The sequence below is a fragment of the Salvia hispanica genome, chromosome 3, assembly GCF_029641045.1.
Source record: "Salvia hispanica isolate PSC_SH4W2 chromosome 3, Shi_PSC_v1, whole genome shotgun sequence".
In the NCBI taxonomy this organism is placed as follows: domain Eukaryota; kingdom Viridiplantae; phylum Streptophyta; class Magnoliopsida; order Lamiales; family Lamiaceae; genus Salvia; species Salvia hispanica.
In genome coordinates, this window is record NC_142694.1 from 57,192,978 (window position 1) to 57,219,306 (window position 26,329).

General features: G+C 36.0%; 3 protein-coding genes across 3 annotated transcripts; 2 read left to right on the plus strand and 1 right to left on the minus strand.

Moving 5' to 3' along the window:
• Positions 1 to 2,018: 2,018 nt before the first annotated feature.
• LOC125212161 (NAD(P)-binding Rossmann-fold superfamily protein) lies at positions 2,019 to 4,217 on the minus strand. The gene is made up of 5 exons (XM_048112249.2): positions 3,911 to 4,217; positions 3,560 to 3,822; positions 3,322 to 3,415; positions 3,108 to 3,234; positions 2,019 to 2,317 (listed from the first exon to the last, which is right to left on the minus strand). The coding sequence occupies exons 1-5, from the start codon at positions 4,044 to 4,046 to the stop codon at positions 2,176 to 2,178; spliced, it is 762 nt and encodes a 253-aa protein (XP_047968206.1). The 5' UTR covers positions 4,047 to 4,217; the 3' UTR covers positions 2,019 to 2,175.
• A 12,776-nt stretch (positions 4,218 to 16,993) lies between these two features.
• Positions 16,994 to 18,110, plus strand: LOC148931124 (uncharacterized). Its single transcript, XM_089066728.1, has 3 exons — positions 16,994 to 17,491; positions 17,572 to 17,699; positions 17,771 to 18,110. The coding sequence occupies exons 1-3, from the start codon at positions 16,994 to 16,996 to the stop codon at positions 18,108 to 18,110; spliced, it is 966 nt and encodes a 321-aa protein (XP_088922854.1).
• A 3,335-nt stretch (positions 18,111 to 21,445) lies between these two features.
• LOC125210444 (uncharacterized) lies at positions 21,446 to 23,851 on the plus strand. The gene is made up of 3 exons (XM_089066729.1): positions 21,446 to 22,290; positions 22,426 to 22,897; positions 23,303 to 23,851. Exons 1-3 carry the CDS (start codon positions 21,446 to 21,448, stop codon positions 23,849 to 23,851), a joined length of 1,866 nt encoding a protein of 621 aa, XP_088922855.1.
• Positions 23,852 to 26,329: the final 2,478 nt, after the last annotated feature.

The following is a 26,329-nucleotide window of genomic DNA, read 5'->3' on the forward strand; positions in this document are numbered from 1 at the left end:
TTTTGTCTTCCATATTTTTGAGTAAGATAAATTAAAAATTCCATATTCTTGAGTACGATAAATTAAAAAGAAAAGATAAACATCTTAAATAAAATAAATGAAATATTAATCCTATAATTTATCAATTTAATCCCCATTTTCAAATTTACATTAATTTTATCAGTCACTCATCACTTTGTTTTTAATTTATTTCAAAGATGTTACAATTTCCCTATTAAAAAATTATCATAAAATACATCCGTATACAATTTTTTTTCTTCATGAATATTCCAATTATCTTTCTCCCTCTACTTAAAAACACAAAACATTAAAATGTTACTACATCTTTAACGGGACAAACGTGCTAGAGTAGGCCATTTCCTTGACACATCATGTAATGACTCAATTATTAAAATGAAATTCTGTAAATAGAATTGATACAAGTCGAAAAGCTTAATATATAATGGATAGTAAAGAGTCGAATAGATTAGATTATAACATTCATAGATCTTATAATTGATATATAAGTGATCTAATCAATAAAGATTGGAGTAGATTACACCATTAACGAATCAATCATTTTAAATAAAAAATTTGTTCGGACAAAATCGCAAAAAAGATAATTGTACTACTCCTCACATCTCTTTATTTTGATTTGACTTGGTTTAGGTTTAAATAATGTGAATGAAGATAGTTATAAAATGTTAATGGAGTATGAATTACATTTTTTATAGTATTAATGGTAGTCGGCGAATAAAAGTCCTATTTTTCCATTTTAGTTCGTATGTGAATAGGAGATCCGATTCACTTTTACGATAAATGGTAATAAGATCTCACCTTCCACTAACTCGTTCCACTCCATTCCACTAACTTTAATCCATCAACTTTTCTTAATATTTCTTAAAATTCGTGCCACTATAAATGAGACTCTAAATAAAATAAGTTAATAATAGTTATTAGATTTATAATATAATAAAAATAAAATAATTTAATGAAATATTAAACTCATATATTAAAACAAATGAAACATCTTAAAATGAATGAATGGAATGTGGTAGAGAGATAATACACGCCCATGTGAATATGTGAAGCATCGACATAATAGGGGCCCACCGCATTCAAAATGACGGCTCTTGCTCTTTTATTGCATCCCAATTATTTTATTCTTTCCCCGCACACTAAATTCCACCAACATCAATAGGAGTAGCATTTTTGGGCAACATCAGTGAAAGGAAACACCAAATGTGAACATTTTAAGGAATTAGTTTAGATAATTGATTTATATTACTATGATGCATGATTATCAGTCCCTTTCATCTATCTCGTAAAAATAAAAATAAAGATATTTAGAATAATACAGATTTTAATTATAATTGATAACATAAGAAAGAAATAAAAAGAAAATTATAAAAATATATTACTAGAAAATAGAATCCAACATATTAAAGTAAAGAAGTTATAAAAATAGAAACAAATTATTTTTATGAGACAAAAATAAAATAAAATAGTCTCTATTTCGAAAAATTAAAACCAGTGTGGCACATCAAATTGTCCAAGTGGGACACGCCAAACTTAAACTGGCCCAAATGTCATTTTGGTCGCACCAAGTGCACTCTACATTGCTGTTCATCCCAAATAAAATTTGATTGTATGTAAACTTAAAATATTTGTAAACGATATTGATTTTTGTTACTGTCTACTTATTCCACGTCTAAATGCTTCATATGATTAAATATGCGATTAATTCAACAATGACGCAATAGGGCTATAGAAAGCATGAACTAGTATTTCATCCTTATATTCTTTCCCTTTAGCAATATATATAGTGCATAAACATATGTAATTTGATTAGATATAACTGAAACAAAGAGGGACCAATGTGGGGATCCATCCAATAATTGCAACCCACAAAAAGGCAAATTGTAAAGAAAAGTGGTCAAAAAGTGGAATCAGAAATTGCGTGTACTGTATTTGAACACGACTGCCTCTTTAGGCCACCCACTTCCCTCTATATAAACCCAAACTTAGAAACAAATTACTAAAGTAGAAAAATACTTAATTTCACAAATCAAGGCCAGGCAACACGACACCCATAGATGAATTACATTGGAATAGACATTTGGAATTGGATGAATTAATGGTAATGCAAATAGAAGTAACAAGAGCATATACTCCTCCATATAATTTGATTTTGGTTTAGAATAGCCTTGGGCCGCCCGGGCGGAGGTCTATCTCTTGTGTCCATGTCGATCTATCTTGAACGTGTAATTGCCAATAGGTTTGAGCCACCACGTCTGGATCCATCATACCTCCTCCAGACGTTGATGACAATGCATTCCTACCATTTAGTAAATAATCCAAACAATCTTTGTATAAGTAAATGGAGTATATAAAAATTTAAGAAGCCTAGCTAACGAAGTTGATCATGAATTCCATCCATATACCTCATATGTACAAAGTGTTATCCACAAAGTTGCATCTTATCCAAAATAAAAATAGAATGTTGTACTATTGCAAGTTGGTAAGTGAAAAAGATTCCGGCGGATTCCTACAACAAGAATCTTTCATGGTGCTAGCTGGTCATTGGCAGGCAGTTACTCCCTCCGTCCCGGATAATTCGGGTCACTTTGACCGGGCACGGGTTTTAAGAATTGTAATGAAAATTGGGTTGAAAAAGTTAGTGGAATGTGAGTCCTACCTTTATATATTAGTTTTATAATAAAATGTGAGTAGGAATGAGTTAGTGGAATATGAGGCCCACTACCAAAAATGGTAAAAGTGAAGTGGGACAAATTATGTGGGACGAACCAAAATGTAAAATTGGGACGAATCATCTGGGACGGAGGGAGTATTTGATATACATTCTCTATCGTTATCATTCACATTTACTCTACTTAATTATCAAACTAAAAAAAAGCATTCAAGGATCCATTTTGGTTTAACCTAAAATTTATTACCATATGAATCTTACTCTTTTTTTAAAAGAAGAGGAATCTGTCACCCTTCCTAATTCCATACTGATTTATAGACACTTTGGATGTGACAGAACAATTAAATTTAAAAATAACTCCATATATAATTCGGCACGATCTCAAGTAACATTTTTAATCAGAATATGAGATTCGAACCTAGGTGCAGCCGACGTGGGTGGGCCAATCACGCCGTCGATGATGACATGAGCTACATGAATTCCCAATGGCTGGAACTCTCGCGCCAAGCATTGCGATAAGCCCCTCATAGCAAATTTCCCACAACCTATTATAAAATGTAATTAATTTGTTAAAAACCATTACTATTACTATTTCAATATAACAGGAAAAAATAGTGAAATTAATTCCATACACAAATCAGGATAACCGGCAATGCCGTTGAGCGACGCCGCGCAGCCGGTGAATAGAATCGTCCCTCTCCCCCTCTCCACCATCCCCGGGATCACCTGATTCCAACACGTGTCCGCAGAAATCGCTAATCATTGCTCAATCATATTTCAACTAAGATTGCCTCACACATAATTTAATAATAATAAAAAAATAACGATGAGACAGAGACAATCTCATCGTTATTTTTTAATTTAATTCACCTGCTGGGCGCAGTGGAATGCGCCAACAGAGGAGACAGCAAGCGACTTCTCGAAACTGTCGAGTCGGATGTCGGCGAAGGCGGTGGGGGCCCACGACGAGGCCGGGTTGTAGGCGTTGTAGACCAGAACCTCGACGAATCCGAGCGAGAGGACGCCCTCGAACGCCTCCTTCACGCTCCGCGTCTCCGAGCAGTCGATGCGGATTGCGAACACTTGCGCCTTCTCCTCCCGCGCTATCTCGTCCGCGAATCTCGACAGCCTTCCTGCGCGCGCACCAGATATACTTATTCACTCATTACATTACAATAAAAATAAAATAAAAAGAACGCATTCGTCGAATTAGCGACGGACCGAGATCGCGGGCGAGAATAGCGACGGTATAGCCTTCGTGGGCGAATTTGCGGGCGACAGAGCGCCCGAGCTTTCCGCCCACGCCGACTATCGCAGCGATGCCTCGCGGGGAGGGGGAGCTGCCCATGTTCCGCATCTTCTCCTCTGTCTCTCTTTTATCTTAATTTAATGTTTGTTTTGTAAGGAGAAAGGGAGAGGGGTGTGATTTATCTAAAAATGGAATCTACTATTTAATTAAAAAATCAAATGCAAAGGCGGTCGGATGTTTATTGAGTTTGTGTCTTTTCTTTTTCTCCTCTTTTTGGAGCGAATGATTGCATCTCACTGGAGATTCAGTGGTATTAATTCTATACTGTCGATGATGATTGCACAATAGACTTTTGTCTCTCTGCTCACTCAATGCTCTCTCTCTCGAAGCTTCCCTCCACGTCACCATCAATAGCGACACCAGTTTGTTTTGCAACTTTGCTAATTTCAATCTCCCAACAACTAATGTGTTGATGTTTACATTACAATCTATCTTCCAATAAAAGTAAAGAGTGAACTACATAAACGGTACCTGATCTTTCACTTTCGCACATAAATGGTATCTGATCTTTATTTTATATCGTTTTTGGTACCCCATGACAAAAATAACCCTAGGTACTAAATATGTGATTTTTTTATTATGGAGAATATTTTTGAAAATTTCAATCAAATAGAACCAAATATGTAATTTTTTTTTCTTTAGTTTATTCTTCTTTCTTTTTTTCTTCATTTTCTTCCTTTTTTGTAGTATTTTATCTTCCTTTCTTCTTTCTTTTTCCCTTAGTTTATGTTTTCTCTTTTTCTTCTTTCTTTTTAGTGTTTTATACATATATCTAATTGCATTCATAATATAAATCGATAACAAAACACCTAATTAAATTAATTATTTAAAATAATTAAATTAATTGAATATTTAATTAAATTATTTATACTCATTTTAGGGTTGAAACACCTAACTAAAAATATTCAACTCTTTATCATTATGAATACAATTCACAATTTTAAATTTTGACTAAGACTATATTGATTAGCTATTAATTTAATATAAAATAATTATTATTATTTATTAAATATTACTAGTTTTTACTATTATAATAGTAATATTATTATAATAATTAAATATAATTATAACTATAATTATGATTAAATATATATTAAAAAATAAATTAATTGTTAATTTATAATATCAAAATAATAATATTAATATTGATTAATAATAATAGTACTATAAATAGTGAGGAGAATGAGAGAATGTATCATAATATCACTTTTGGTACTAGTTTTGTCAATGCCCAAAATACCCTTTATGACATAAATGGAAAAATGAATTTGTTTAGGGGGTATTTTGGGATGAAAATTACATCAGGTACCAAAAATGTGATTAATAGGTACCAAAAACGATATAAAATAAAGATCAAGTACCATTTATGTGCGAAAGTGAAAGATCGGGTAGCGTTTATGTAATTCACTCAAAAGTAAAACCCACAACTAGCAATTTGTTTTTCAATCAACTTAACATACGAAATGGGATGACATTTAAATTTTTGTGATAATAGTTATTTAAATTATGAAGTTTGATTAAATTTTAGACCATCAATGAATTTTAAAATTTTAATATTAAATCGAGAAGTTTCAAAATTTTAAAATAAAATAATAAAAATAGTAGTAAGAAAATAAAGAAATATAAAAAAACTTATTTTAATAAAACGCACGACAATTTGTACATGGAAGAACCAATTGATTATTGAATATAAATGAAACCATGTGATTTAACATAGAGTACAATTTTAAAGATTCTGGGATTGACCGTAATTTGACTAAATTTTAGTATAGTTTAAATAACTATTCGTAGTAATTTTTAATTTTATTACCTAATTGAGTTAATTATGTGTGGAATTTATTATACAAATACCGCTACGCCCGGCCCGACATAACGTATCAACTGCATAAAGGGAGAAGCTAGTTGAGTAGAGGAATCCCTCACACAATAAACATTTTCGAAAAAATTGCTTTTACTTTATTCTCAACTCCGGCCCACTTATTGAAAGTTTTGTGCTCTCCATTCGTTTCACGTTTGATTAATTTGATGTTTGATTTGATATAAAGTTGGTTGCAATGGTTACCTAAGGAGTATTGTACACAATGGTCAATGGGTAAACAATATCGAGTATTTATAAATTGTTTATGGAAACAAACTAAAGTAAGCTATACTGTATAGCTAGTTGATCAATATGAATGAGTTGGAAAATAGTCGGCCGATTGTTATGGATAGTGATGGGGCATGTATTGGTGGTGGTTCGGTAGGCACCAATGCCCACTGTGATTAGGGCATCGGGTGATCTATATTTTAAAGCATTATGTTTTGATATTTAATGTTGCATATGTTCCACTATAAATGAGACGTTTGAGTACTGAATTTAAAAAAATTGTGTTAGTAATTTTTATATTTATCTAATGATTAGCGTACAAGATAAAAATTTAGATTCATGATTATATATAAGTTGAAAACAAGATTAAATCTTACTTGTGTTGTTTGATTCCCTCAATTGGTTGAATCCTGCAAATTGAATACACTACTATCAATGTCCATGTGTATTCCAATTCGTTGTAGGAACTATTCTGATACAATCGTTTTATAGAGAAAGCTAGGAAATCTCTGCATAAACTTTACATATGTCATTTGTGACTTTTTTGTTCACATTTTTTTCTCTCTTTTTCACGTTCTCCACGGTGGAGAATATAAACTGAAGAATGAGTAGATGAATAGTCACATGGGCTCTAGGCCAATGAGCTCACAATAGCCAACTATAATTGCATAACTCATACTATTAATCTAATTCTAACTCATTTCCTTTCATTCTTCTACTTGGATTAGCATTAGATATAATATGCAGCTCCAACTTTGTACCCTTGAGCGGATCAATAATACACATAATTTGTGACCCTTTAGGCCCCATTATCGACGACGATCTAATATAAGTCTGCACAAAACTCTTAGAGTGTGTTGGCAGTGTAGCTAGATATATGAAGGACGCTTACGTGAATTCGGAAAACTAACCTTTATACAAATTTAATAGTAATATTCTTTTATTCACGAACCACCCTTATTGAGCCTAAGATTTGCTATGCGGCATCCAAATAACTCAATCACTTGATCTCATCTTTATTAAATGACTCATTCAATCATATTCAATTACTTTAAGCGCTCGTTCGGTTAACCGCATTTGTTTTTGCGCGTAATAAAATCGCCTGGAATTAAATGTTGGAGGGGAGGGTCCATCTGGTATGTACATTTGTATTCCATAACTATATTTTTTCCATCCTCAACTTGTGGTTTCGATACGTTAACACGTCTTACGATTATTCGCAGATGTCCTGAAAAACCCCGTTGGAAGTTTAAGAAGGGGGACCGTACTCACGGATCTGGTCCCACTGGGAGGGAGAAATCTTGGCAGCGACGTTGCTAGAACTGGTTGCTTTGGGTTGGAAGTCAGAAAACAGTTTTCGGACCAACTACCTTGAAAAGTCTGAGGACAACATCCGCCAAGAATTTCCGACGTCCGAAATCAAAGGTACGCTGCATATCGTATCCAAAATCACTTCAAAGAAAACAAGCTATACAAGTTTGCGAAATATTTTGGAGAGAACCGGTGTAAGGTTTAGTTCGAACGGAGAATGCTAAGCTACTTATCACATCAATAAAATTATAAAAAAGAGATTAAACATACTTACTAGCCTATTCATATCTTCTTCTTCTTCTTCTTCTTCTTCTTCTTCTTCTTCAACTTCTTCTTCTTCTTCTTCTTCTTCTTCTTCTTCTTCTTCTTCTTCTTCTTCTTCTTCTTCTTCTTCTTCTTCTTCTTCTTCTTCTTCTTCTTCTTCTTCTTCTTCTTCTTCTTCAATTTCACATCAAAAATCCACCTCTTATGTATATATGTGTGACTTCAAACAAAACTAAAACTAAGAAATGGGGAGCAAAACAAGAATAACAAGAAAAAAAGGAGTGATTGAATGTTGATGAGTGGCAATTAAGGAGGAAACAAATACCATAACAAGAAAATGAAAATAAATATGGATGGTAAATGAAAGGGACAACACAGAATAACAAAATGACCCATTCATCTAGCTCTTATTTAACCGTATAAATTGAAAAAAAGATGGTTGAAAACTATTATGATTAGGGTGAAACGTGAAATCGGTTTAATCCCAAGAATTAGTAATCACTTCCGTGATTTTCTATTGTACGGGTATTTGCCACCGACACTAACGGCAATTCATTTTTCTTAATATTGTTTCCTTTCTGGCGTAATAAAGTAATGTAACAAGTAGGGATGTCAATCCACCCCCAAACCCGTGGGTCGGCCCGAATAGACCGATAAAGTTAGGGCTATAATTTTATAACTTGAATACTGAATGGGCTAAATGGGTTAGCCCAAATGGGTTGGTGGGTTAATGGGTTGGCCCGACGGGTTGCAGCTTTTAATTAAAAACTATTATTTTTAGGGATTTTTTTATATTTTTAAATTTCATGTATCGCAATCATTAGTTTTCTTCAATATTCATTCTATACTTTTCTACTCGATTTCACACTATCAACTTTCAAGTTTTACCCCGACTCATTATTCCATAGTCCTATCATCTGCCACTACTGTCTTCACCACCACCAAAGTCAGTCAAGACAAAATTAAGAACTAACCCATCAAAATCTTAATGTACTGCGAATTTATCATTTTAATAATGATTCTTGTAACATATGATTTTAATTTCATAAAGAATTAATTATGAACAATGCCAAAATAATGACACGAACACAAGCTTTCATGAAAAACAAGCTATACAAGTTTGTGAAATATTTTGGAGAGAACTGGCGTAAGGTTTAGTTCGAAAGGAGATTACAAAATTGACATCGACGATGAACAGTGGGAGCATGTTGTTAAGGTGATTCTATGTCGATTACCACATGTATACTATATTTGTATTGTTTATTTGCTTATGGTTGCTTTGTTTTGGTTTTTAAAATTGACCCTAAAGCGAAATTCATACGCTAGTCATGCCTAACGGTGTTGGGTGGACAGTCCGAATCCTTCGTTTGGAGAACGGTTCTCGCTTTCAGACCGGTTGGAGAGAGTTTGTTGGTGACAATCTATTCAAACCCGGTGACTTTCTAACATTCACCCTAGTTGATGTTGGCACATTCCACATCAAGAGATACGCCGTTCGCATAGGCGTTCCTCCTTTGACTGAAGGTGAAGGTGAAGGTTAATCTTTTAATGTTGTTAATGTAGATACGTTTATTACTTGATTATGATATGCGATGTTCCCAAATTGAATAGATTATGCCTACGACCCAATGACGACACTCAATTAACTGTTGACGAAACCAACGACAATTACCAGCCATCAGATATAGACATGGAATCATCTAACGATTCAGGTTATGAGGATGACGCGCTTGACTTGGACAGTAGACCAACTTTTACTGTTACGATTACGGCATCCCACTTTGCCCGCACTTTAGAGATGCCAGTCGGATTTTAGCTTCGTCATATCCGCATGGGTGCACCCTAAGCACCGGTGTATTTCCTCACCGAATAGAACAGGTGGATACTTACACTCATGCATAGCACCTCAAAATTTGGATGAAACATGAGTGGAAATGATTCAGGCGTGGAATGGGCTTGTAGTCGGGGGTTCGTTGTCATTTCACATTGGTGAATCCCGATGAGGTCACTTTTTATGTGTTGGTTGAGAATGCATAAGGTGTTCGTATGGTTTCGTGTGTCGTAGCAGTAGTGTGCTGCCAAGGTTATGTGTTTGTTATGTGTTGTTGTGTAATCGTCGCGGTAACCGCTTTTGTTAAGGAATTTTGCATGTTACTTGTTTGTCCGTTTAATGCGTCGTGTGATGTATCAATATTGAGTAATTCGAATCCTCTTTAAGCTCTGATGATATCATAACGCGATTGTGTTGGAAATTTTGTGTTCAACCATTGTCTTTTTTACATAGCATTGTCTTCTAACAAATCGCATAGCATTGTCCTCTAACTAAATCACATAGTACTTGTGCGCAAATATCATACTAGTTTGCCGATTAAAAATCCAAGTAGGACAACTACACCAAGTAGTACAGTCGAAGGTACCACAAAATCCACATCATTACGGCCACACCAAAGCTGACACCGAACATCGTGGTAGGTAGAAGCATCAGAACTTGGTTCCTGATAACGAACAGGGCTACTCTTATTAGAGGAAAGTCCTGCCGTAGGCATCTCTTGGAGTCTAGTTTTTTCATCGCACTACTTGAACGATCCATGGTGATCCCCATTAACTAGGCACTTGTAGTAGTACTTACCCGCATGCTTGGCTGTTTTGCCGGCACACCGCAATACCATCCTGCCGTTACCACAAGCGCATAGCAGTGTATACACTCTGTGTTGCATTATGTGTTATCGTATTAGCTGCAAACAACCATTCATAAAAAATTGTTATAACAGAGACCGCACAAAAGGGTGTTAAGACGTTATATGAAAAACGCAATTTAAGTTTAACAATGTCAAGAAGAGTGCCTAATTCATTTAAAAACAGTCGCATCAAACACGTTGTCTGTGGAGCTACATTGCGTTGGTCAAATCATCTCGAAATTGCGTCTATTCAGTCGATGGTTCCACATGATCAACAGACTCGGCTCCGTCTATGTCGGGAAGGTTGGAGTTTTAGTCAATATTCGAAGGAATCTGAGATTCGATGGGGTCATTAGGCATCTATCGTCATATGAAATTATGCAATTGGAAACATGTCATTATTAACCGTATCTGAGTTTTGATATGTTAGTAAGATGCATAACGTAGGATGCCTCAATGCATCTTCAACACAACAAACGCGCACTCGATTACATTTTTCGCTTTAGTATGGCGAATGTTAAGAAGCTCTTTTGGATTCTGCAGTTCCGCATTACCAGGACCCCACTCCTTCAGCTGGTAACGTACTCCTTTGTAAGGCGTCAATAATTCGTTTTTATTTGTCTAGCCATTGTCACATAGGTATTAACATCCTGTGAGGAGCACACGCTATAGTTAACAGATAAAGGGGACGCCTTGACTGACTATGTATAATCTTGAATGGCATAAATACCGACCTTGCGGGACCCTTAACCCTCCTCCTTGTGTAACAGCATCACGCAACACCCGAGAATCCCCAGCCGAACCCTCCCACCCAGGGAGGACAAACACAAACTGCATGTCCCGATCGCAAACCACCAAAGTATCCATTGCAATTTGACCTTTGCGCGTACAATAACGTGTCTTGTCCGTATTACTCACCAATACGTTGATGTGCGTACCGTCAAGCGCCCCGAGACAGCCCTGGCATATCAAGGTAAACAAATTTCATTACAATGTACGCTGACAATAATATGTACCCATCGATCGACATGGACTCATGCACACAACACACCTTGAACCATTTCTAGCGGTAATCTAAACAATCAGCCGTTACCGCCTCAAGTGTGGACAACAATATCCCATGAAGGCTGAGTACAACTGCCAAAACTTTGTTCACGTAATGGGAAACCGTGGATCCCAACCGCGAGAACTGGAACTTCACCACACGATTTTTCGTATGATGTGCCAACACAGTAACGAACATCGCTACTTGTTATACCACACCAACACACTTTCTAGTACCCAAACCGCACCGGCGTGATAGAACACGGCATAGTCGGCCAAAGGTGTTCCGGTCTATATTGTAGTCAGTGACATTTAGCAACCGATCCAGTTGTTTGACTTGCATAGGCATCTTATTTTGTACACCACAACACCGTGCGTTCTCGAGAATAACGCGTCGCTTCCGGCCAGCGGCGGATCTAGGTGGGGTCGGCCGACCCCATCACTGAGCAAGTTATGAGCGGTGAGGCGATGACTACGTCTGGAATATGGAGGCGACACAGTGGATGTAGTCACCGTGAATGAAGAGAGGAGAAGAAGAAGCTTTTTTCTGTTAATGGTTATTCATAAGGCTAATTTCATGCATTGGTTATGGGGTTAAATCAACGAATTTCTGGGTCTAACACAGCTTTTAAGTCAGGTGTGGAGAAGAAATCGCCAGATCCAGGAAGGAAGGAAGAAAATCACCTGGTAAAGGAGTTTGGCAAGAAAGTGAGCAGAAAAGGAAAAAATTGCCAGACGGAGGAGATTGTTAGATGGAGGGCAAAGAAGGAAATTCAAGAAGATTCTAGAAGATCACCTCCACGAATATAAATAAAGAGCACGCAACACACATGGATCATCATCTCTCTCACATTTTGCTCTTAGCTCACTTTTACACAATTTTATATACACTTGGGGGATATCGGAAATTCATGGGGTTGGGGTTCATCTTTTGATTTGCTGTTGTGTACCACCGTCTCCACGTGGGGCGAAGAAATAATTTACCGCTTTCATTTTTAATTTCTACTTTGAATTTTCCTGAGTCTTCGCTGTTCGAAGCTCGACGTTTATTTTGTTGCTGAAACCTTGTTGAATTTTGAATCATTTGGCTATGGAAGTTTATGTTCTGTATTAGTTCTATATTTGTGATGATTGTTGCTTTACTTCGGATGCTTTTCGCACTTGATTCGTTTTGTTGAAGTTGGATTGTGTTGGAATTGTAGTTGATCGGGTGAATCTGGTTAGATCGGAGTAATCGGAGATAAGAATTGCTGTGGTTTGTTGTGGATGCCTTGGATCCGGAGCGGATGAAGCATCCGGTGTTAGATCTGTTGAATTCTGCATGGTTATGGGTTTTTAGTTACTGCTTCTAGTTTACTTCGTCTAGCTATTGTAGATCTGAACATTTTCCGGTGATCTGTGTTTTTCCAACGTCCGAATCGTCATGTTCTGTTTCAATCTGAGTTGTTGCTATGTTCTTGTGACATCCATGACCCAAAATATACATATTTACATGTTTACATGTTTTTATTTTCATTTGCATGATAGTATATTGAGTGAATATCATATAATATAATATTTAATTATTTATGATAACTAAAAATAAGTATGTATAGTATACATATGTACGAAAATTATGTGTAGTCATTTAGCACTGATTAGATACAAACCTATATGTCATATATTTTAATCACTAGATATTATTGTGATGCTATGTACATTTGTTTGTTTATAAATGCAAAGTCAGTATTATCATAAATTATTTGTTAGAATGTATGTGTAACATATATTTGTGTAATAACCGATAAATGTACATTAAATATTTAACTATATAATTGTTGTTATGTGTGTGCATGGATTACTGTGAAATTATTTACTTATAATTATCCTAATAGTTTGTAAAGAAATACTAGTAAAATTCTTGTGAAGGGCACGTGTGATGAGTATAAGCAAAGTTTTCTTTTTCAGCTTAGTCATAGACTTAAGTCAGCAAGAAGAGCAAATTGCACATATATGTAAATGATATATTAGGATGGCGGTAGAAACAAAAGTTCTCAGAGAAAAAAAAAATAAAGGGGGAAAATGAGAGCTATACAAATGGAAATAGATTGAAGATGCAGAGGGTAGATTAGTAGATGGAATCAAAGATCAATTAGATAACCTATCGTATCCAAGTGTGTATAAATCACACTTTTAATTTTACATGTGTTATATGGTTGATTTCTATGTGTTAAGTAAAGTGAATAATTGGATTATATGGTGTGATGCTGATATGATATGTGTTTAATTGTGATGATGGGGATATATGTTTGGTGCAATAAATATATTAATAGTATATTAAATTGGAATTATTTAGTGGAATATGATATGGATATGTGATTGATGCAATAGATATGTTTTGCATATGGGATTGGAATTAGCTGAATCATTTGATTAAAGAGGATCTGTGATAGTCATGTCTTGGATCTGAAATCATAGTGGACATATTGGGACCTTCGGGTCAATCATAGTGGGACCTTCGGGTCAAATCATATTGGGACCTACGGGTCAAATCATAGTGGGACCTACGGGTCAAATCATAGTGGGACCTTCGGGTAAAATCATATTGGCATATTGGAAATCACGGGCAGATACCAGGCTTGAACTATCACAGAATAATAAATTGAACAGAGTGGCATATGCATATGTATATGGAATTAATTTTAATATTTGTTGATTATTGTTATATATATTGGTTAAAGAATATGTTTGATTGTTTGGGCTGTGGAATTAAAGGTAAGATTTATATACACTGAGTTGTGGCTCATATAAACCATTAATATTTTTCAGGAATAAGATATCAATGATGCGTGGGTTGATGTGAGTTACAGTTATTATAAGGGTCGGCGGCTGACGCATTTTGGCAACTTCTCTTCCTCATCATTTTTGCATGTAGATAAATGTATAGTATATAGAGGGGTGAGAGGGTCCCACTGTTTTTTAGAATGTTTTTAAATATGTAACTGATATAATATGATATAATATGTGGATTTTATGTAATTGACATGTGGATTATTTATTTTAAATTTTGAATTTAGTTATAGTAAGTGTATAAGCCATAAGGGTTGAGGTGTGACAGTTCTATTCGAGTTTATGTTTGAATCCGTTGAAGATATGAAGATGGATGTTAGTTAAATTCATAGTTAGTTATTTGCAGCTTTTCATTCGTACCTTTGTTGTTTTTGGAAATGGTCCCCACAGTTTGTGCTTCGTCTGTCTAGTCATTTTAGGAAAATTATTTACTAGGTCTGGTGAATTTCGTCGCTGAAGTGTTACTCTGTTTAAATCTCTGTTTTCATCATACCTGTTTTCGTTATATTTTCCTTTTCCTAGGTCTAGTTGTTAGAATAGATAATTTGCGCTTCCTGAGTCTAGTAGTTAAGTTCTCAACCCAAGTTTGCGTGGCAGCAACCAAACCAGTCCAAAGCCCTCTTAACTCTCATTTGCGTCCTATCTGTCTCTGAGGGTTCGACCCTTGCTTCTCTATGCTAGTTACAGTGTAGTGGGTTGAGGTATTATTATCTTTGACAGTAGGCTGAAGGTGAGTCCAACGACCGTGATCTTCTGGTTATTGAGTTCCTAGATCTTGCAGTCTAGTAAATTTCCTTGATATGAGGATTATGAATTAATTGATAAGTGCTGTGCTGGCAGCCCGACCTCTCATGACCGTGGGAGAGAGACTGACAAGTGAAAAGCAATAATTAGAAGTCATTTAGTTTTCTTTTTTCCATGTACTCTATTATTTACCAGGTAAGTTTAAATAGCTTAGCTCTCATCACTTTCTATTATAGACAATTAATTCTAATTTTAAATTCTTCTCACAATTTAGTCTTTATTTATTTATTTTAAATATACGTAGTCAAGTAGTAATTATTTTGATATCTATTTTAGCCAAATAAGATTTTGAATAATTTGTAAATTATATTTTAATAAATTATCTTATTAAACTCAGCACAGTACTTGAATTTAATGATGATAATATAAGTATCATTTTTTGATTTTTTTAAATATTTGGTTATATAATTTAACATTTTAAACATTGTTTTTATACTTTCTAAATTTTGGTAAAAAAACACTATACTCCCTCCGTCCCATAAAAATATGTGCACTTTTTCATTTTTCTTTTTTACTATAAAAATATGGGCATTTCCATTTATAGGAAGTTATCACTATTTATTACTTATATGCATCAAGTTATTTACAACTTATACCACTATTAAAATACTAATAATAATGGGATCTCACTATCCACTAACACTACTTTTACTACCTTTCTGTTAATCTTTTTTACTTTATCAATTTTGTCTTATTAAAAAAATTATTTTATTATTATTTTTGATGTTTGGTTCGAGTTCGACCCCACGATATTGAGTTCCTGGGTCCGCTATTGCTTCCGGCGACTATTACAGTTCAAATATCTATGGACTAAGGTTGTGGTTTCTATACGAAAAGGTTGTAGTATGTCCTATAACATCATGTGCAGCCCATAGTAGTTAGTACGGGAGTTTCTCATCTATACCAACATCAAATTCACCAAATAACATAACATAGATATTACCAACGATTCACCAACAAATGGCGGTCACATATAATTTAATCCAGAAAATTAAACACCCAAAACAGTAACAAACAACATACGCAAAACCCGCATACTTTTTCACCGGAGCTACTTCGACTGTGCTTGTAATGTCGTCGCGGTCTGCCGGCTGCAAGAACCAAACAGATACTCCCTCCGTCCCCCATTAGCAGTCATGGTTTGACCGGGCACGGGTTTTAAGGAAGTGTTTGAATGTGTAATAAATGGAGGTAGGTAGTGGAATGTGGGACCTCTTTGACTTTATGTGTGTAATAAATACTCCAAAAAAACAACCATTCAATGTGCAAATAAATTGTGGTGTTGTGATTAAATAAATTTGAATATATTTGAGTAATTAAAATTGTTAGTAAAATCTACTCTTAAAAAAATCAGAACTACACTGCCAGCACAATTGAGAGAACAAAGCTGCCATTCAAATTTCAAAATATAAGGAGGGAAAGCCTCCAATTCCATGGAGGGAATTTGTTCATACAAGGAGGGAAAATTTACAATGAATTTCAAACTCCAACTACTCCTATAAGTACATTCATTTCTACTCCATTCACTTCCACCAACCAAAAAAAAAAAAAAAGGAAACCTATTTAAGTGAAATACCCTCAGAAAATCTTCATCACTGGGCATATGGAGCAGGAGGTGGTCCAAGAGTTGGACCATGAGCAGGAGCAGCAGGTGCAGGGGCAAGGTGGAAGGCAGCGGATGTCATTAGCATTGAACACCCAAGAAAAAAATCTCATTGCACAGTTTCTTCTACAGCAAAGTCAAGCTGGAGTGCTGCCAAGAGGTTCATTTACAGAGGCAGCCAAAAGATTCAACATCCATACAAGGACAACAATGAGAATTTGGGATATCAGCAAGCAACAAATGGACAGAGGGGAACCTGTTATGATGAAAGGCAAAGCAACAGGTTATCAACACAAAGATACTCATGCTGGATACAAAAAAGTATAGAAAACTGTCCATGCTTGAGAGATCAACAATAAGAAAGGTTGCTTCTAAGATGGAGGTAAGCAAGACAGCAATTGGTAGATTTATTAAGAATAATGAGCTGAGACCTCATACAAATGCTATCAAGCCTACATTGACTGAAGCCAACAAAATTGCAAGGATGAAATGGTGTCTTGCTCATGTTCAGCCAACATTGGCTGAAGGTAAACTTCTTTACCATTCATTGCACAATATTGTTCATATTGATGAGAAATGGTTCTACATGACCAAGACATCAGATAGATACTACCTTTTGCCGGATGAGGATGAGCCTTATAGGTCCTGTAAGTCCAAGAGATTCATCACTAAAGTGATGTTCATGGCTGCTGTGTGTAGGCCACTTATTGGCAGTGATGGGGAAATCATATTTGATGGTAAAATAGGATTATTCCCATTCACAGAGCAAGTACCAGCTCAAAGAAGTTCAAAGAACAGGCCAAAAGGGACACTAGAGACAAAGCCAATTCAATCAGTGAATAAGGAAGTCATGACAGCATGTCTCATAAACCAGGTATGCAATTTTTTTCTGTCATTAAAGCTATCAGACATTTTTTATGTCATCACTTAGTCATACACACACATCATTCACAGATTGTACCAACAATCAAGGCCAAATGGCCAGCCAATGCAAGCAAGAAGATTTACATCCAACAAGATAGTGCCAAACCTCACCTAAGAGCTGCTGACCAACAGTTTGAGGAGATTACTAGTACTGATGGGTTTGAATTCCATCTAATTAGTCAACCAGCCAACTCCCAGACACAAATATATTAGACCTTGGGTATTTTAGGGCAATACAATCACTTCAAGATGACAAAATAGCCACCAATGTAGATGACTTGATGAGAAATGTGTTTACCTCATTTGAAGAACTCTCACCACAAACTCTTAATAGAGTGTTCATCACATTGCAGAGCTGCTTCACAGCAATATTACAAGTGCAGGGGAACAATAGCTACAAGATCCTTCACTTAAACAAGGACAGGTTGCACAGAACAGTGGGGCTGCCTCTTCAACTTCATGTTGAAGAGGGTTTGGTCAGAGAGAGTTTGGAGTACCTACAGCTGCCTGAGAACAATACTGGAGACACATATGACATAGGGCCTCTTAACAATGCTTTAGGGTACTAGACATCATATTAGGGGATAGAGTTTACAGTATAAGCACCAACATATGTTTGTGTTTAAGATGTAAACTCTTTTTTTTGTGCATAGGATGCATTTTTTGTTATTGCCATCAGAAAAGCTTCATCACATGGCATCAGCCTCCAAACCCTTCATAGGGGGTGGCTTAGTAAGCTAACTAGGCTGCATTTTGTGTAAACATTATCACTGTACATCCTACTTTGTAATCAGTGAATAGTTTTTGTATTATCACATGAAATCAGCTTCCAAACCCTTCAAGGGGGTGACTTTTTTTTGCATTTCCCACAAAATAACTTCATCACATGGCATATGGACAACAACACAAGGCATAGGGACCACAGAATACACAGCCTCCAAACCATAAACAGGGGTGGCTAAGCTTTCCCTCAGAAAAGCTTCATCACAGGGCAACAACACAAGGCATAGGGGCAACACAACAATTTTCAAAAATCAGAAGCCTTCAAACTCACATAAACATTCTCATCACATTCATCATCAATTGTCATTGCCTCAATATCACATAAACATCACAAATAGGCTGCATTTTCCAAATATCAGAAGCCTCCAATCCCTAAAAAGGGGGTGGCTTTGAATAAGAAGTAGACTCACATAAACATTCAGCATCAATTGTCACTGCCTCAATATCACATAAACATCACAAATAGGCTGCATTTTTCAAAAATCAGAAGCCTCCAATCCCTAAAAAGGGGGTGGCTTTGAATAAGAAGTAGACTCACAAGTTAAATGAGATCCTTGAGGCAAGGAAACATGATGAGTAACATTGCTTTTTCATTGGCGCTATACTCCCTTTTTGGCTCCACCTCCACCGCCGGTGGCACAGCAGGGCCGACGCCTTCATCGAGCTCATCCAAACCAATGGAAGGTGGTTCACTTTCCCACCAATTAACAGCATGTGAAGGCGGCTTGGTCTCCGACCACTCAAACGGCGGCGACGGAGGCTGAGTTTCAGAATCGTCAAACACCACAGCCGGAGCTTGAATTTCAGATCCATCGAGTAACGGGGTCGGCGGTAGAGTTTCAGAACCGTCAATTAAGGGGGACGGAGGTAGAGTTTCAGAACCATAGAAGCCCTCAGACGGATCTTCAGTGTCAGAAACATAGAAGCCATCCGATGGATCTTCAGGCTCAGATCTGTCGAAACCCTTAGACGGAGAAACATTTTTAGATCGGTCGAGGGCCTTGGACGGAAAATCAGTTTCAGATCCGTTGAAACCCTTGGACGGAGCTTCAGGTTCAGATCCGTAAAAGAACCAGACGGGGGGTGTCGGACCTTCAGCCCCGTCGTCGCCTATGAACGGTGGAACACCGTGAACCACGGACGGACGAGGTATTTCGTCGTCGTCTACCCAATCTGGTGTATCAGGGACGACAATGTCCATCGATTCAGAGGGAGGCGGAGGGGGGAGGCGGAGGGATGAGGCGGAGGAATCGAGAGTGAGTGTGGATGAGAGTTGATGAGAGTGTTTGAGAGAGAGAAATGAGAGTTGACCGATGCAATTCTAGCATCAATTTGTTTTTTTTTAATTGGAAATAATGGCAATTTTTGTAAATTCTGCCCACAATAAGGGTATTGTTGATGTCCAAATATAGTAAGTAGGAAGTGTGACTCTTAATCGGGGATGGACCGAAACGGAAAAAAGTGACTCCTAATGGGGGACGGAGGGAGTATGAAATTGCAATAAAAACACCCATAAGTTAGATCCATAAATATAGCGTCGACAGGTCGAGACGATGACAAGAAATGATACCGACCAATTAAGTCTGATGTGGTGAATGTTGGCTTCGTCAGGTAAGTGATAGTTTACCGACCGTCTCCCCTACGCGGTCTGTGGAATGAGAAGTAGAGAGAGAGAGAGAAAACACAATTGAAAAAAAACTCAAAATGATACTGAAGTCGACGAAGGGGGGAATTCAAAATTTCAAGGTTACGGTGGTAATTTCGTCGCCATTTATTGGTAACTGTGGCGGACCAGAAATCAAATATTGTCTTCCCACTATGAATTATTTTTAACGAAAAGCTAGATCAACAGTGCGGGCCGAGGGGTTTCTCGAGGGCCGGCCTGTTTCATCTGTTGAAAACCGAACCACAATTAATACACATATTTGACCTTATTTATGGCCATTTAATGGCCAACGCACGAGCCCTAATTGAATATATCCCCACATTGACCAATGACTTAATTGTTAAATAATATATCCCATCTTTCCCCTGAAAATAGAAACTCTTTCATTTTTTATCCATACTCTAAAAATAGAAACTTTGTATTTTAAGAAATTTGTTTCTCTGAATGAGATGTGACTCGTTTTCTACTGTCACACTTTTCTTTCTATCTCTTACTTTACCAATGTTGCATTAAAACTCATGTCATTTTAAAAGTTTCTATTTATAGGAGACGGAGAAAGCAGCGGCGGAACTACACAGTGCCAAGCCCCCGCGCCAGCGGGGGCTTGCCCGGCACCAGACCTTATACCATCGTGCTCCGACCGATTTCCGCCCCGGAGCGAGCCCTGACTCCGTCACCTGTTACCTGTAAATTCTGCAATTGAAAATTGGGGAAGAAGCTGTTACGCGATTGAAAATTGGGGAAGAAGAAGAAAGTGGGCTTATTTGTTTAGGCTTTTTATTTTACAACTTGGGCTTTTCATTTGGGCCTTCTAATTTAATAAACTAACTAACTAATAGTGCCAGCCCTAGCTCTAAGTCCATACACAATTGGCCTAAATTTTCTCCCAAATTTTCTCACGCCTGGAGCTGGAGATTCGCGACTTGTGAGACAACGCTCTCGCTGCTTCTAATCTGCTAGAGATTTCCAGCCGCACCTTTTACGATTCAGGTAAGAATTGAATCAATTGACGGTCCATGGGTGATGTATATCAAACTCGATATGCAATTTAGGGCTTAGTGCAGCAGCTTGGCTCGTTTCTCAGATTTTATGATTCAATTTTCAGTTTCTCATTTTTTATGTTTTATTTGCATAAAATGTAATTAAAATTTGTAGTACAGTAGTAAGTCTCATGTTTCTATTCCATGTAAATTTTTTTCCCTCAATGTCTTTAAATTTAATTTGTATACAGATTGCAGTAGTGCCTACTTTATTATTGTATGAATATATATTATCTAACACTAAGAAATCTTATTGTTATTGATTGTAGTTATGTATCTGTATTTTTCCAAAAAACCAAGGAACGATTCAACTACTACAAGTGCTCCAAATGATAGTAGTATTTCAATTCCAAGGAACAATTCAACTACTACAAGTGCTCCAAATGATAGTAGTATTTCAATTCCAAATCCGATCATGAACCAAGAAAGAATTAATGTTTCAAGTGTTGAATCTAGTGTGGATAACATAGATCGTGACCCGGGAAAGCGGAGACCTATAGCTGAGTATGAAGTTCAAGATAGGGATCGCATCCGAAGAGAATACATCTCGAAGGGACCTTTCCAACCAAAAGGCCATGTCTTTAAGAAAAGCTCATTTGGTAAGGAGAAAAGGAGTTTCCAATGTAACTGGTTTGAAAGACATGCTTGGTTGGAGTATAGTGTGGACAAAGATGCAGCATTTTGTTTTTGGTGTTATCTTTTTAGGCCAATTAACGACAATCGGTTTGGCGATGATGTATTTGTGAGCACGGGGTGTAAAAATTGGAAAAAGGCTCTTGCTATTTTTAGAGAACATGAGGGCTCAGTTAATAGCACACATGATCAGGCCAGAATACTTTTTGAAGGATTTAAAAATCAAAGACAAAGTGTTGGATATAATTTGATGAAATTTGATAAGAAAGACGAAGTTAATTATCGGATTCGTTTGACTGCTTCTTTAGATGTGACTCGAATATTGTTGAAACAAGGGTTGGCTTTTCGAGGACATGATGAATCATTGGAGTCTGAAAATAGGGGAAACTTTCTAGAGATACTTGATTGGTTACGTGACCAAAAACTTGAGGTAGCAGCGGTGACATTAGAGAATGCTCCTCGCAATAATCAGATGGTTAGTCCTTTAATTCAAAAGGAATTGACAAATTGTTGTGCTGTTGAAACTACAAAAGTTATTTTGGAAGATATTAAAAATCGTAATTTCTCTCTTTTGGTTGATGAAGCGCGCGATGCATCGATAAAAGAACAAATGGCTTTGGTTCTGAGGTATGTTAACAATGATGGAGAGATTGTAGAATGATTCTTGGCCTTGGTTCATGTCACCGATACCACAGCAAAATCTTTGAAGGAAGGGATTGACTTAGTATTTGCTAAGCATGGTTTATCTTTGTCACGATTAAGAGGTCAAGGTTATGATGGTGCATCAAATATGCGGGGTGAGTACAATGGTTTGAAATCACTTATATTGAATGAAAATCCATCTGCCAAGTACGTTCATTGTTTTGCCCATCAGCTTCAATTAGTGGTGGTAAATGTTACAAAAACACATGGTGCTGTAAGCGATTTTTTTACTATTGTCACTATGATTGTCAACACATGTGGATCATCTTGTAAAAGAAAGGACAAGCTACGACAGCTCGAGCATGAAAAACTTGTCGAAGGTATAGAAAGTGGAGAAATTAAAAGTGGAAGGGGTTTAAATCAAGAGACGAGTTTAAAGCGACCAGGCGACACTCGATGGGGGTCACACTTCACTACTTTGCTTCGTTTGAAAAGCAAGTGGTCGTCAATAATTGAAGTGCTTGAAAATGTGTTTGAAGATGGTGCTAATCCTGATAATAGAGGTATATCAAAAACATTGGGCATGAGGATGGTGAGTTATGACTTTGTTTTTATTCTTCACTTGATGATAGAGTTGCTTGGGACAACGAATGATTTGTCAACAATTCTACAACTTGGGGATCAAAATATCGTTCAAGCTACACCTTTGATTGATACAACCAAAAGGACTTTGCGAGATTTGAGAGAGAATGGATGGAATAAATTCTTGGGACATGTCGAAGAGTTTTGTGTAGCTAATTTTATTGACGTCATTAGTATGAATGATGTCATCAATCATCGTGTGCGTATGAAGCGGGATGGGCGCGTTACTAATTATCATCATTACAAAGTGGAGATTTACTGTCAAGTAAGCTTCACATTTTTTTTTCTCAATTATGATTGCAATTGATTATCATTTATCAATTAAATAATTTAGTCAAATTTTTTGTATTGTTAGGTTCTTGATTTACTTACTCAAGAGATGGAGAATCGTTTCCCAGAAATAAATTCGGAATTGCTTACTTGCATGAATTGCCTTAGTCCAAAAAACTCATTTGCTAGCTTCAATGTGGACAAGTTGGTTCGTCTTGCAGAACTTTATCCGGCTGATTTCTCATCTATTGAACGTATGTCTCTTCCATATCAACTTAAAACTTATATCAATGATATAGTTGATAAAGTTGAGTTCTCCAACATTGAAGATTTGGGAAATTTAGCAAAGATGTTGGTTTCTACCTCAAGAGATAAAGCTTTCCCGTTGGTGTACCGTTTGATTGAGTTGACACTGATCCTCCCGGTTGCAACAGCTTCTGTCGAGAGAGTATTTTCTTCCATGAAACTTATTAAGACAGATTTGCGCAATAGAATGGGAGACGAATGGATGAATGATATCATGGTGGTATACATTGAGAGGGGAATTTTCAAAAAAATTGGAAATGAGACTATTCTTCGGCGATTTCAAGACATGGCGACTCGTCGAAAACAGTTATCATCTAGTGTGTCGTAAAAGTTGAACAGACATTACATGTAAAATTAAATATTTTAATATATATATATATTTATATATTTTTTTTAAATTTCAGCCCCGGCTTGTACAATTTTCTGGTTCCGCCACTGGGAGGAAGTGTAGAATTTGATCTCGAAATTCTGATTGATGAATGAATATCTTTCGTAGCTCAACTACCATTTTCATTTTTTCTCATGCAACATTCTTGAGATGTAATTTGTATTTATCGGTCAAAGCCGAGCATCGTAAAATATCGTATCGGCAATGTAACATCCTTGACCAATATATGCATTATTTTATATATTATATCATTATTTGCATACTAGACATATTAACTGAATACCATAGAGATTAAACTAAAATCAATACATAATAAATTATTTAAGATCTATATTCTTGAATATTTTTAGTAAATAAATAGTTAAGTGTATGCATGTGATATAATGTACACGTAAATATATATATACAATATTATATACTCCCTCCGTCCCACGTTACTTGAGTCACTTCTTTTTCGCATTCGTTTTGAAAAAATAATATTAAATAGTTAAAGTGGAGATTAAATAAAGTAAAAAAGAGAATACTATAGTTAAGACTCTTCTCTACATTATTCTCTCTCTTACTTTTCTTTCTTTCCACTTTAACTATTTATTATTATTTTTTCAAAACGAGTGCAAAAAAGAAATGACTCATGTAACATGGGACAGAGGGAGTATATATTTATACATGACTATAAAATTAGGAATAATGATTTATTTTGGAGCCACATGTGTAAATACTTAACAATCCAAATAGATTAGTTAAATGGTGGAATCAACATATGAAGTCCACGTCAAAAACTATACTATTATTTACTATAAATAAGAGTCGGTTTAATGATCTTATCAAATATGAAAATAATAACCTGAGGGAGTAGAGGGTTTTTATAGGGGAATGAATCAGAGCAGGGGGGAGGACTCTTGAAAATAAAAACGAGAGGGTCGAGTTTTTGGAGAGGAGGGAAAAGAAAAGAATAAAAAGAAAATTTGTGAGGATTGATGATAGTTGATCGGGAATAAGGGTTCATGCTAGTTTACTTATTGAAAATAAGATGTGCTATAAATCACACATTTAATTTACATGTATTATATATTTAATTTACATGTATTATAATAGTTGATTGCTATGTATTGTATTGAAATGAATATTTGGATTATATGATTTTAACCTTACAGGGCTATATGCTATATGATATTGGTGGCAGAATATGATAGGTATATGCTATGAATGCAATGAATATGTTTTATATGTTGTATTGGAATTATTTGGTGGAATATGACTTGGATATGTGAGTGGTGCAATAGATATGTTTTAATATGATATTAACATTATTTGAATCATAAGATTAAAGAGGATATGTGACGGTCTTGTCCTGTATCTGATATACCATGACAATAGACCTACGGGTCAAACAAAAGAGCAAAGAGAGATCTTCGTGGAAAGGTCAATACAAAATGCTAAGAGGGACCTTCATGAAAAAGTCAAATAAATAAAAGGGACCTATGGGTCGTATACAATGGAAATTCTGGGCAGATACCAGACATGATCCGTCACATAATAATAAAAAGGAACACAGAAGCATATGCATATGCATATGAATATGAAATTATTTATGATATATATTTTGTATTGTGTATGATTATATACACTGTTTTGTGAATTACTATGGAGAGAGTAAAGTAAGAGCGAGAAAAAGTAGAAATGGAGTTGTTCCTATTTTATGATTTTTTTTATTTGTGAACAAAAAGAATATTTGTTTATTATAAATGTGTACGTCAGAGGGGTTGGGGTGTGTGACAGGCAAAGCCGAGATATTCGTAAACACCTCACAAAGCAACACGTAGTATCACATAATATACGCATATCACTTTCACTTTAGACACATACTTGTAGCATAAAATATCACTTCCGCAGAAAATTCACATTAATAATTATATTTTAAACCGAAAGCCCCCGTAAAGATATAAGATAATAAAGCCCACATAATACATCACATTTAATTTCTCATAAAACTTGCTAGAAAAATAAATTGATATTTAAATCGAAAGCCCATGAATATACTTTACTTCAAAAAGCCCACCTCATTCTTTTAAAATCCTTAATTTGCGAAGATAGCCTTTCTTTCGATTTTTCACGACCGCCCAAGGCGTCGTTCGTGCCAGCCGGCCACCCGCGTCCCCAGAATCCTACTCGTCCATTTTCCTTCTCAGAAAAGAATCTCAAATTAAATAAATCCATCCCAACCTTTCTCTTCCTTTTTTCTAAAATTCCATTTAGCCCAGAAGCTAAATTAATTCAGCCGGCCCAACTTGAAATTAATTCCCACCCCAACTTTCATATACTCCATTTAATTAGGCAGCCCAACTATTCTTTACTTCGGCTGAACCCTCTCAAATAACCTTTCAGCCCAATTATTTAAATTGCTGCCTAAGACATCTC

Bases quoted from the DNA above. Each gene is read 5' to 3' on its own strand.
- LOC125212161 (XM_048112249.2), bottom strand. From the start codon at position 4,046: ATGCGGAACATGGGCAGCTCCCCCTCCCCGCGAGGCATCGCTGCGATA. The intron at 3,416-3,559 runs GTGAATTAAATT...TGTTGGAATCAG, and splicing joins CATTCCACTGCGCCCAGCAG to GTGATCCCGGGGATGGTGGA. The intron at 2,318-3,107 runs GTTCGAATCTCA...ACTAAATGGTAG, and splicing joins CCCACGTCGGCTGCACCTAG to GAATGCATTGTCATCAACGT.
- LOC148931124 (XM_089066728.1), top strand. From the start codon at position 16,994: ATGGAGGTAAGCAAGACAGCAATTGGTAGATTTATTAAGAATAATGAG. The intron at 17,492-17,571 runs GTATGCAATTTT...CATCATTCACAG, and splicing joins CAGCATGTCTCATAAACCAG to ATTGTACCAACAATCAAGGC. The intron at 17,700-17,770 runs GTTTGAATTCCA...TGGGTATTTTAG, and splicing joins GAGATTACTAGTACTGATGG to GGCAATACAATCACTTCAAG.
- LOC125210444 (XM_089066729.1), top strand. From the start codon at position 21,446: ATGAACCAAGAAAGAATTAATGTTTCAAGTGTTGAATCTAGTGTGGAT. The intron at 22,291-22,425 runs GTATGTTAACAA...GTCACGATTAAG, and splicing joins CAAATGGCTTTGGTTCTGAG to AGGTCAAGGTTATGATGGTG. The intron at 22,898-23,302 runs GTGAGTTATGAC...TTGTATTGTTAG, and splicing joins AAACATTGGGCATGAGGATG to GTTCTTGATTTACTTACTCA.